Here is a 12,299-nt window from a genome sequence, read left to right on the forward strand (position 1 = left end):
ATGTGTTCGCCGAGGAACTTAACTTACTACCCTCTCCACTACCGTCCCATCGATGTGGATAGGGAGGTTTTGTTGACGTTGAGTGTGAGGTTATTTTCCTGACACCACACTCCGAGGGCCCTCACCTCCTCCCTGTAGGCCACCTCCTCGTTGTGGGTAATCAAGCCTATCACTGTAGTGTCGTCTGCAAACTTGATGATTGAGTTGGAGGCGTGCGTGGCCACGCAGTCATGGGTGAACAGGGAGTACAGAGGGCTCAGAACGCACCCTTGTGGGGCCCCAGTGTTGCGGATCAGCGGGGTGTAGATGTTGTTACCTAGCCTCACCATCTGGGGGCGGCCCGTCAGGAAGTCCAGGACCCAGTTGCACAGGGCGGGGTCTCGATCTTAATGACGAGTTTGTAGGGTACTATGGTGTTGAATGCTGAGCTGTAGTCAATGAACAGCATTCTTGCATAGGTATTCCTCTTGTCCAGATGGGTTAGGGCAGTGTGATGGCGATTGCATCGTCTGTGGACCTATTGGGGCAGTATGCAAATTGAAGTGGGTCTACGGTGACAGGTAGGGTGGAGGTGATTATGGTCCTTGACTAGTCTCTCAAAGCACTTCATGATGCCTTCTTCCTCCTCCTACTGCAGGTGGCTGTGTCCTCTAATCTGCTTTGATGTGTTTAATGGTACCATCCCACACCTGTCATTTACCCAACCCTTAATCACCTCTCTCACTCTCTCTCTCTCTCTCTCTCACCCTCCCTCCACACCCCCCCTGTCCTCTCACCATCAGACCATCACCCTGGCACTGCACCCGTTCTCCAGCTTGCTGCCGCCACCTTCCCAAACCCTGAAGCCCCCGTCCATGAAACCAGAAGTAAGTTCAGTCACATGTAGTCCAGTCTTACCATGGGCCCATCCCCACTGCACTAGTCCAGTCTTACCGTGGGCCCATCCCCACTGCACTAGTCCAGTCTTACCGTGGGCCCATCGCCACTGCACTAGTCCAGTCTTACCGTGGGCCCATCCCCACTGCACTAGTCCAGTCTTACCATGGGCCCATCCCCACTGCACTAGTCCAGTCTTACCGTGGGCCCATCCCCACTGCACTAGTCCAGTCTTACCGTGGGCCCATCCCCACTGCACTAGTCCAGTCTTACCATGGGCCCATCCCCACTGCACTAGTCCAGTCTTACCATGGGCCCATCCCCACTGCACTAGTCCAGTCTTACCATGGGCCCATCCCCACTGCACTAGTCCAGTCTTACCATGGGCCCATCCCCACTGCACTAGTCCAGTCTTACCATGGGCCCATCCCCACTGCACTAGTCCAGTCTTACCGTGGGCCCATCCTCACTGCACTAGTCCAGTCTTACCGTGGGCCCATCCCCACTGCACTAGTCCAGTCTTACCGTGGGCCCATCCCCACTGCACTAGTCCAGTCTTACCGTGGGCCCATCCCCACTGCACTAGTCCAGTCTTACCGTGGGCCCATCCCCACTGCACTAGTCCAGTCTTACCGTGGGCCCATCCCCACTGCACTAGTCCAGTCTTACCGTGGGCCCATCCCCACTGCACTAGTCCAGTCTTACCGTGGGCCCATCCCCACTGCACTAGTCCAGTCTTACCGTGGGCCCATCCCCACTGCACTAGTCCAGTCTTACCGTGGGCCCATCCCCACTGCACTAGTCCAGTCTTACCATGGGCCCATCCTCACTGCACTAGTCCAGTCTTACCGTGGGCCCATCCCCACTGCACTAGTCCAGTCTTACCGTGGGCCCATCCTCACTGCACTAGTCCAGTCTTACCGTGGTCCCATCCCCACTGCACTAGTCCAGTCTTACCATGGGCCCATCCCCACTGCACTAGTCCAGTCTTACCGTGGGCCCATCCCCACTGCACTAGTCCAGTCTTACCGTGGGCCCATCCTCACTGCACTAGTCCAGTCTTACCGTGGTCCCATCCCCACTGCACTAGTCCAGTCTTACCGTGGGCCCATCCCCACTGCATTAGTCCAGTCTTACCGTGGGCCCATCCTCACTGCACTAGTCCAGTCTTACCGTGGGCCCATCCTCACTGCACTAGTCCAGTCTTACCATGGGCCCATCCCCACTGCACTAGTCCAGTCTTACCGTGGGCCCATCCCCACTGCACTAGTCCAGTCTTACCGTGGGCCCATCCCCACTGCACTAGTCCAGTCTTACCGTGGGCCCATCCCCACTGCACTAGTCCAGTCTTACCGTGGGCCCATCCCCACTGCACTAGTCCAGTCTTACCGTGGGCCCATCCCCACTGCACTAGTCCAGTCTTACCGTGGGCCCATCCCCACTGCACTAGTCCAGTCTTACCGTGGGCCCATCCCCACTGCACTAGTCCAGTCTTACCGTGGGCCCATCCCCACTGCACTAGTCCAGTCTTACCGTGGGCCCATCCCCACTGCACTAGTCCAGTCTTACCGTGGGCCCATCCCCACTGCACTAGTCCAGTCTTACCATGGGCCCATCCTCACTGCACTAGTCCAGTCTTACCGTGGGCCCATCCCCACTGCACTAGTCCAGTCTTACCATGGGCCCATCCCCACTGCACTAGTCCAGTCTTACCATGGGCCCATCCCCACTGCACTAGTCCAGTCTTACCGTGGGCCCATCCCCACTGCACTAGTCCAGTCTTACCGTGGGCCCATCCCCACTGCACTAGTCCAGTCTTACCATGGGCCCATCCTCACTGCACTAGTCCAGTCTTACCGTGGGCCCATCCCCACTGCACTAGTCCAGTCTTACCGTGGGCCCATCCCCACTGCACTAGTCCAGTCTTACCATGGGCCCATCCCCACTGCACTAGTCCAGTCTTACCATGGGCCCATCCTCACTGCACTAGTCCAGTCTTACCGTGGGCCCATCCCCACTGCACTAGTCCAGTCTTACCGTGGGCCCATCCTCACTGCACTAGTCCAGTCTTACCGTGGTCCCATCCCCACTGCACTAGTCCAGTCTTACCGTGGGCCCATCCCCACTGCACTAGTCCAGTCTTACCGTGGGCCCATCCCCACTGCACTAGTCCAGTCTTACCGTGGGCCCATCCTCACTGCACTAGTCCAGTCTTACCGTGGGCCCATCCCCACTGCACTAGTCCAGTCTTACCGTGGGCCCATCCTCAAACACAATTACTTTTATTTTTTGGTGTAATGTTAATTTCTGTAGAAGGCTTAAAAATACAGGATCAAATCTGTCATGTGACATTTTTATTGTTCTGAAACAGAGGCCCTATTCATAACTTCTACTTCTAACGGATTCATTCATCCTCATGTTTACTATCACTGTTTGTTTGTTTGTTTGTTTGTTTTTAATCATCTATAGTGTTTATCTAATCCATCCATATTGCAGGAGTTGGCTTCAGTCCTCATAAAAGTGCAACAATACTCCTTCCAGTCAAATTAATTTCATTGAATCAGTACTCTCATTGGCGACGTTGCAGTGCCTTTCCTCACAGTGAGATCTACTGTGGCACCATTATCCTGTAATCTGGTAACGGACAGTTAAGGACGATGACCGTCAAATAAATGTCTTCTTTGTCATAATCGTCATATTACATTTATTTGAAGAGGGTACTTTTTTGTTTTTAAAGTGCTTATATAGTTTACCTAATATCAGTTTAAAATGTTGACGTGAAAAGGGTCAAATGTGTCAATATTTTACGAGCAGAGCAGCAGCAGTCTGGAGGAAAAGCTTAGTTTCCAAACGTTCCTAGCGCTTAAACCATTTTGTTTTGGAGTTTGTTGTCTCCAGAGCTGTGTTGTATTCGCTAGACCATAGAGCCAACGGTTGTCTCCAGAGCTGTGTTGTATTTGTTAGGCCGTAGAGCCAACGGTTGTCTCCAGAGCTATGTTGTATTCGCTAGACTGTAGAGCCAACGGTTGTCTCCAGAGCTGTGTTGTATTCGTTAGACCGTAGAGCTGTGTTGTATTTGTTAGACCGTAGAGCCAACGGTTGTCTCCAGAGCTGTGTTGTATTCGTTAGACCGTAGAGCCAACGGTTGTCTCCAGAGCTGTGTTGTATTTGTTAGGCCGTAGAGCTGTGTTGTATTTGTTAGACCGTAGAGCCAACGGTTGTCTCCAGAGCTGTGTTGTATTCGTTAGACCGTAGAGCCAACGGTTGTCTCCAGAGCTGTGTTGTATTCGTTAGGCCGTAGAGCCAACGGTTGTCTCCAGAGCTGTGTTGTATTCGTTAGGCCGTAGAGCCAACGGTTGTCTCCAGAGCTGTGTTGTATTCGTTAGGCCGTAGAGCCAACGGTTGTCTCCAGAGCTGTGTTGTATTCGTTAGACCGTAGAACCAACGGTTGTCTCCAGAGCTGTGTTGTATTCGTTAGGCCGTAGAGCCAACGGTTGTCTCCAGAGCTGTGTTGTATTCGTTAGACCGAAGAACCAACGGTTGTCTCCAGAGCTGTGTTGTATTCGTTAGGCCGTAGAGCTGTGTTGTATTCGTTAGACCGTAGAGCCAACGGTTGTCTCCAGAGCTGTGTTGTATTTGTTAGGCCGTAGAGCCAACGGTTGTCTCCAGAGCTGTGTTGTATTCGTTAGACCGTAGAGCCAACGGTTGTCTCCAGAGCTGTGTTGTATTCGTTAGGCCGTAGAGCCAACGGTTGTCTCCAGAGCTGTGTTGTATTCGTTAGACCGTAGAGCCAACGGTTGTCTCCAGAGCTGTGTTGTATTTGTTAGGCCGTAGAGCTGTGTTGTATTTGTTAGGCCGTAGAGCCAACGGTTGTCTCCAGAGCTGTGTTGTATTTGTTAGGCCGTAGAGCCAACGGTTGTCTCCAGAGCTGTGTTGTATTTGTTAGACCGTAGAGCCAACGGTTGTCTCCAGAGCTGTGTTGTATTTGTTAGGCCGTAGAGCCAACGGTTGTCTCCAGAGCTGTGTTGTATTTGTTAGGCCGTAGAGCCAACGGTTGTCTCCAGAGCTGTGTTGTATTTGTTAGGCCGTAGAGCCAACGGTTGTCTCCAGAGCTGTGTTGTATTCGTTAGGCCGTAGAGCTGTGTTGTATTTGTTAGGCCGTAGAGCCAATGGTTGTCTCCAGAGCTGTGTTGTATTCGTTAGGCCGTAGAGCTGTGTTGTATTTGTTAGACCGTAGAGCCAATGGTTGTCTCCAGAGCTGTGTTGTATTCGTTAGACCGTAGAGCCAATGGTTGTCTCCAGAGCTGTGTTGTATTCGTTAGGCTGTAGAGCCAACGGTTGTCTCCAGAGCTGTGTTGTATTCGTTAGACCGTAGAGCAAACGGTTTTCTCCAGAGCTGTGTTGTATTTGTTAGGCCGTAGAGCCAACGGTTGTCTCCAGAGCTGTTTTGTATTCGTTAGACCGTAGAGCCAACGGTTGTCTCCAGAGCTGTGTTGTATTTGTTAGGCCGTAGAGCCAACGGTTGTCTCCAGAGCTGTGTTGTATTTGTTAGGCCGTAGAGCCAACGGTTGTCTCCAGAGCTGTGTTGTATTTGTTAGGCCGTAGAGCCAACGGTTGTCTCCAGAGCTGTGTTGTATTTGTTAGGCCGTAGAGCCAATGGTTGTCTCCAGAGCTGTGTTGTATTCGTTAGGCCGTAGAGCTGTGTTGTATTTGTTAGGCCGTAGAGCCAATGGTTGTCTCCAGAGCTGTGTTGTATTTGTTAAGCCGTAGAGCCAATGGTTGTCTCCAGAGCTGTGTTGTATTCGTTAAGCCGTAGAGCCAATGGTTGTCTCCAGAGCTGTGTTGTATTCGTTAAGCCGTAGAGCCAATGGTTGTCTCCAGAGCTGTGTTGTATTCGTTAGGCCGTAGAGCTGTGTTGTATTTGTTAGGCCGTAGAGCCAATGGTTGTCTCCAGAGCTGTGTTGTATTTGTTAAGCCGTAGAGCCAATGGTTGTCTCCAGAGCTGTGTTGTATTCGTTAAGTCGTAGAGCCAATGGTTGTCTCCAGAGCTGTGTTGTATTTGTTAGACCGTAGAGCCAACGGTTGTCTCCAGAGCTGTGTTGTATTTGTTAGGCCGTAGAGCCAACGGTTGTCTCCAGAGCTGTGTTGTATTTGTTAGGCCGTAGAGCCAACGGTTGTCTCCAGAGCTGTGTTGTATTTGTTAGGCCGTAGAGCCAACGGTTGTCTCCAGAGCTGTGTTGTATTCGTTAGACCGTAGAGCCAACGGTTGTCTCCAGAGCTGTGTTGTATTCGTTAGGCTGTAGAGCCAACGGTTGTCTCCAGAGCTGTGTTGTATTCGTTAGACCGTAGAGCAAACGGTTGTCTCCAGAGCTGTGTTGTATTTGTTAGGCCGTAGAGCCAACGGTTGTCTCCAGAGCTGTTTTGTATTCGTTAGACCGTAGAGCCAACGGTTGTCTCCAGAGCTGTGTTGTATTTGTTAGGCCGTAGAGCCAACGGTTGTCTCCAGAGCTGTGTTGTATTTGTTAGGCCGTAGAGCCAACGGTTGTCTCCAGAGCTGTGTTGTATTTGTTAGGCCGTAGAGCCAACGGTTGTCTCCAGAGCTGTGTTGTATTTGTTAGGCCGTAGAGCCAATGGTTGTCTCCAGAGCTGTGTTGTATTCGTTAGGCCGTAGAGCTGTGTTGTATTTGTTAGGCCGTAGAGCCAATGGTTGTCTCCAGAGCTGTGTTGTATTTGTTAAGCCGTAGAGCCAATGGTTGTCTCCAGAGCTGTGTTGTATTCGTTAAGCCGTAGAGCCAATGGTTGTCTCCAGAGCTGTGTTGTATTCGTTAAGCCGTAGAGCCAATGGTTGTCTCCAGAGCTGTGTTGTATTCGTTAGGCCGTAGAGCTGTGTTGTATTTGTTAGGCCGTAGAGCCAATGGTTGTCTCCAGAGCTGTGTTGTATTTGTTAAGCCGTAGAGCCAATGGTTGTCTCCAGAGCTGTGTTGTATTCGTTAAGCCGTAGAGCCAATGGTTGTCTCCAGAGCTGTGTTGTATTTGTTAGACCGTAGAGCCAACGGTTGTCTCCAGAGCTGTGTTGTATTTGTTAGGCCGTAGAGCCAACGGTTGTCTCCAGAGCTGTGTTGTATTTGTTAGGCCGTAGAGCCAACGGTTGTCTCCAGAGCTGTGTTGTATTTGTTAGGCCGTAGAGCCAACGGTTGTCTCCAGAGCTGTGTTGTATTCGTTAGACCGTAGAGCCAACGGTTGTCTCCAGAGCTGTGTTGTATTCGTTAGACCGTAGAGCCAACGGTTGTCTCCAGAGCTGTGTTGTATTCGCTAGACCGTAGAGCCAACGGTTGTCTCCAGAGCTGTGTTGTATTCGCTAGACCGTAGAGCCAACGGTTGTCTCCAGAGCTGTGTTGTATTCGCTAGACCGTAGAGCCAACGGTTGTCTCCAGAGCTGTGTTGTATTCGGTAGGCCGTAGAGCCAGTGGTTGGCAACAGAGCTGTGTTGTATTTGTTAGACCGTAGAGCCAACGGTTGTCTCCAGAGCTGTGTTGTATTCGTTAGACCGTAGAGCCAACGGTTGTCTCCAGAGCTGTGTTGTATTCGTTAGGCCGTAAAGCCAACGGTTGTCTCCAGAGCTGTGTTGTATTTGTTAGACCGTAGAGCCAACGGTTGTCTCCAGAGCTGTGTTGTATTCGTTAGACCGTAGAGCCAACGGTTGTCTCCAGAGCTGTGTTGTATTCGTTAGGCCGTAGAGCCAGCGGTTGGCACCAGAGCTGTGTTGTATTCGCTAGGCCGTAGAGCCAACGGTTGTCTCCAGAGCTGTGTTGTATTCGTTAGGCCGTAGAGCCAACGGTTGTCTCCAGAGCTGTGTTGTATTCGTTAGGCCGTAGAGCCAACGGTTGTCTCCAGAGCTGTGTTGTATTCGCTAGACCGTAGAGCCAACGGTTGTCTCCAGAGCTGTGTTGTACTCGTTAGGCCGTAGAGCCAATGGTTGTCACCAGAGCTGTGTTGTATTCGTTAGGCCGTAGAGCCAACGGTTGTCTCCAGAGCTGTGTTGTATTTGTTAGACCGTAGAGCCAACGGTTGTCTCCAGAGCTGTGTTGTATTTGTTAGGCCGTAGAGCTGTGTTGTATTTGTTAGGCCGTAGAGCCAACGGTTGTCTCCAGAGCTGTGTTGTATTTGTTAGACCGTAGAGCCAACGGTTGTCTCCAGAGCTGTGTTGTATTTGTTAGGCCGTAGAGCTGTGTTGTATTTGTTAGGCCGTAGAGCCAACGGTTGTCTCCAGAGCTGTGTTGTATTTGTTAGGCCGTAGAGCCAACGGTTGTCTCCAGAGCTGTGTTGTATTTGTTAGGCCGTAGAGCCAATGGTTGTCTCCAGAGCTGTGTTGTATTCGTTAGGCCGTAGAGCTATGTTGTATTTGTTAGGCCGTCGAGCCAATGGTTGTCTCCAGAGCTGTGTTGTATTCGTTAAGCCGTAGAGCCAATGGTTGTCTCCAGAGCTGTGTTGTATTCGTTAGGCCGTAGAGCTGTGTTGTATTCGTTAAGCCGTAGAGCCAATGGTTGTCTCCAGAGCTGTGTTGTATTTGTTAGGCCGTAGAGCCAATGGTTGTCTCCAGAGCTGTGTTGTATTCGTTAGGCCGTAGAGCTGTGTTGTATTCGTTAAGCCGTAGAGCCAATGGTTGTCTCCAGAGCTGTGTTGTATTTGTTAGACCGTAGAGCCAACGGTTGTCTCCAGAGCTGTGTTGTATTTGTTAGGCCGTAGAGCCAACGGTTGTCTCCAGAGCTGTGTTGTATTTGTTAGGCCGTAGAGCCAACGGTTGTCTCCAGAGCTGTGTTGTATTCGTTAGACCGTAGAGCCAACGGTTGTCTCCAGAGCTGTGTTGTATTTGTTAGGCCGTAGAGCTGTGTTGTATTTGTTAGGCCGTAGAGCCAACGGTTGTCTCCAGAGCTATGTTGTATTTGTTAGGCCGTAGAGCCAACGGTTGTCACCAGAGCTGTGTTGTATTCGCTAGACCGTAAAGCCAACGGTTGTCTCCAGAGCTGTGTTGTATTTGTTAGGCCGTAGAGCCAACGGTTGTCACCAGAGCTGTGTTGTATTCGTTAGACCGTAGCCAAAGATGCAATACAAGCTCAAAACATGTTTCAACGAAAATGACAATTAGGAAATCTGTGGTTATTTTCATGACAATTAATCGTCACAGATCTACTGATCAGACACGCACGCACGGGTGGTTGATGTTTAACGTAGTTTGGTGCTGTTCTCAGTTTAGCCACTAGGTGGCAGCAAAACGTTTTGACATCTCTCTGGTCTGAAGACTGTAGAAATACAAGGCAAATGTCTGCTCCATGTAACAGGTTTATCTCAGAAAACATGTAAAGATGCTACTGATGGTGTGCTATAAAACCTAATATTTTATACTTACATTACATGTTATAGTTACATTATATTTTATAGTTACATTACATTTTATAGTTTCATTATATGTTATAGTTTCATTATATGTTATAGTTACGTTATATGTTATAGTACATTATGTTATAGTTTCGTTATATGTTATAGTTTCATTATATGTTATAGTTTCATTATATGTTATAGTTTCATTATATGTTATAGTACATTATATGTTATAGTACATTATATGTTATAGTTTCATTATATGTTATAGTACATTATATGTTATAGTACATTATATGTTATAGTACATTATATGTTATAGTACATTATATGTTATAGTACATTATATGTTATAGTTTCGTTATATTTTATAGTTACATTATATAAAAAATATATGACCTGCCACTAACATATCTTATTCTGATATTTCTTGTTTCTTCTAATTGTTTTGTTTTATTTGTGTCCAGTATTGTCCTGTTAGTTAGTAGTATTGTGCTGTTTTAAAAAATGAAATAACAAATATTTGTCACATGCTCCAAATACAACAGTGAAATGCTTCCTTACTACAAGCCCTTTAACCAACAACGCAGTTCTAAAGAAAATATAGTTAAGAAAATATTTACTAAATAAACTAAAGTAAAAAAAATAACACACTAAAATAACAATAATGAGGCTATATTGAAGTGGTACCTGTACTGAGCCGAGGTCAGTTGGACAGGGGTAAAGTGACTATGCATGGATAAACGGAGAGTAGCAGCAGTGTAAAGGGGGGGGGGTCAATGTAAATAGTTGGGGTAGCCATTTGATTAGCTGTTCAGCAGTTTTATGGCTTGGGGGTAGAAGCTGTTGAGGATCCTTTTGGTTCTAGACTCGGAGCTCCTGTACCGCTTGCCTTGCGGTAGCAGAAAGGACAGTCTATGACTGGGGTGACTGGAGTCTTTGACAATTCTTTGGGCCTTCCTCTGACACTGCCTGGTACAAAGGTCCTGGATGGCAGGAAGCTTGGTCCCAGTGATGTACTGGGCTTGTACGTATCACCCTCTGTAGCGCCTTACGGTCAGATGCCGAGCAGTCGCCATATCAGCCGGTGATGCAACCAGTCAGGAGGCTCTCGACGGTGCAGCTGTTGATATCTTTTCAGTCTCCCGAGGGGGGGAAAGGCGTTGTCGTGCCCTCTTCACGACTTTCTTAGATAGTATTGTGCTGTTAGATAGTATTGTGCCGTTTTAGATAGTGTTGTGCTGTTAACCATTGCATTGCACTGCTGGAGCTGGAAACACAAACATGTCTCTTCAGCTGTTTTAACTCATCTATTTATGCAACAGATAATCTTTCGATATGATGAAGGCACATACCAATCCTGATCTCACTGTCGCCTGGAGGCATCATGTGATTTGAGGTTCATTTAGCGTGTTTCACTTTTCCATATGAAGTGGGCTTAAAATGTTTAGATTGACATGTAGGATGGGAGGGATATGCGCTAGCATGCGTTGAAGACACGTTGAAGAGTTTCTTCACGGATCCCTCGGGCTTAGCTTCGTTTAGCTTGTCCTGGACTGGAGTATCTCAACCCAATTTCATACTGATGTTTTAAAGGTGCACCCTGGGATATTTACAGGTATTTTTGTCTTCTTTAATTATTTTTTTTTTTTAAATGAATGATGAGCCTTATTAAAATAAAGGAAACACTTGAGTAAAATCGGGATACCTGCTATATTGAAAGCAGGTGCTTCCACACAGGTGTGGTTCCTGAGTTAATTAAGCCGTTAACATCCCATCATGCTTAGGGTCATGTATAAAAATCCACAGTTGCCCATTGTTTTAGCTAGAAGAAGAGATCTCGGTGACTTTGAAAGAGGGGTCTAGGTTTCTTCCTAGGTTTTGGCCTTTCTAGGGAGTTTTTCCTAGCCACCGTGCTTCTACACCTGCATTGCTTGCTGTTTTGGGGTTTTAGGCTGGGTTTCTGTACAGCACTTTGAGATATCAGCTGATGTACGAAGGGCTATATAAATACATTTGATTTGGTCTGAAAGGAGCATAGAGTGTTTGAAGGGTGTGTGATAGTGATGGTTATATCCGCGGGACAGTTGGGGTTTAAGGTCATGAAATATTGTGTGGATGAAGGGTGGGTTGAAGAAAGAATACTTAACAGTTATTTTTCTTAACTGCATTTGTTGGTAAAGGGCTTGTAGGTAATCATTTCACTGTAAGGTCTACACCGGTTGTATTTGACGTTTGTCACAAATAAAATTAGATTTGATTATAAAAAAAAATCCATTAATGTAAATTGGAAGCATTCATTCTATCGATTGATGACATTATTCTGGTGAGCAAGTGTTTATTTAGTCTTCTAGGACAACAAGTAATGACAGAAGAGATGCTTCGTGTATCTAATTAGAGACTTATAGCTTAGCAAAATGTTGGAAATTATAAGAAGAAACTAATCTAAAATTGAGCAACAACAAAAAAAGGATCCTGTTAAAGAATCGTTCTGCCATCTCTGACTAGCGTGTTCTATATTAGCGGGTGCAGGACTCAGATTTACACCATCACATATAGTCAGGTGGTTACGGATGGTTTTATTAGCAGTCGCGGGGGAACAAACAGCTGACCCGCGCACCGTGTGTCTGTCACCATAACTCAACCCAGTTGAACTCTTATGGAAGGTTCTGGAGGGGTACCCGCGACAGCGTTTTCCACCACCGTCCACAAAACACTAAATGCTGTTAATTTCTTGTGAAAGAATCGTTGTCGGTATCCCTCCAATAGAGATCCAGACTCTTGTAGGAACTATGCCAAGGTGCGTTGAAGCTGTTCTGGCGCCCCGTGGTGGCCCAACACCCTATTAAGACACACTATTTACTGCATATCAAAATACCCAACAGCAGTTACCTGTATATCTTAAATGTTGTTTCTGCTGTTGGGCTGAAACTCAAATCCCAGATTGTAGCTATGGTACTTTTCATGTCCATCTGATTTTGTTCAAGGCGTCCTCTGTTTTGATGTCTCTCATTGGATTGCGTCTCGCCTCAATCCTCCAGTAT

General features: G+C 47.8%; 1 protein-coding gene across 3 annotated transcripts in view; it reads left to right on the forward strand.

The window, feature by feature from the left end:
* Positions 1–12,299, forward strand: part of ryk (receptor like tyrosine kinase) — a 144,903-nt gene that overhangs the window by 65,060 nt on the left and 67,544 nt on the right. For 2 of the 3 annotated variants that reach the window (XM_036978931.1, XM_036978932.1), the window contains exon 8: positions 783–866. The exons of the other annotated variant lie outside the window; for it this stretch is intronic. In XM_036978931.1, the coding sequence (XP_036834826.1) occupies positions 783–866 (84 nt within the window). The remainder of the gene's footprint in view (positions 1–782; positions 867–12,299) is intronic. 3 annotated transcript variants of the gene reach the window in all.

Source organism: Oncorhynchus mykiss, chromosome 5 (genome assembly GCF_013265735.2).
Source record: "Oncorhynchus mykiss isolate Arlee chromosome 5, USDA_OmykA_1.1, whole genome shotgun sequence".
NCBI classification, from domain to species: Eukaryota; Metazoa; Chordata; class Actinopteri; order Salmoniformes; family Salmonidae; genus Oncorhynchus; species Oncorhynchus mykiss.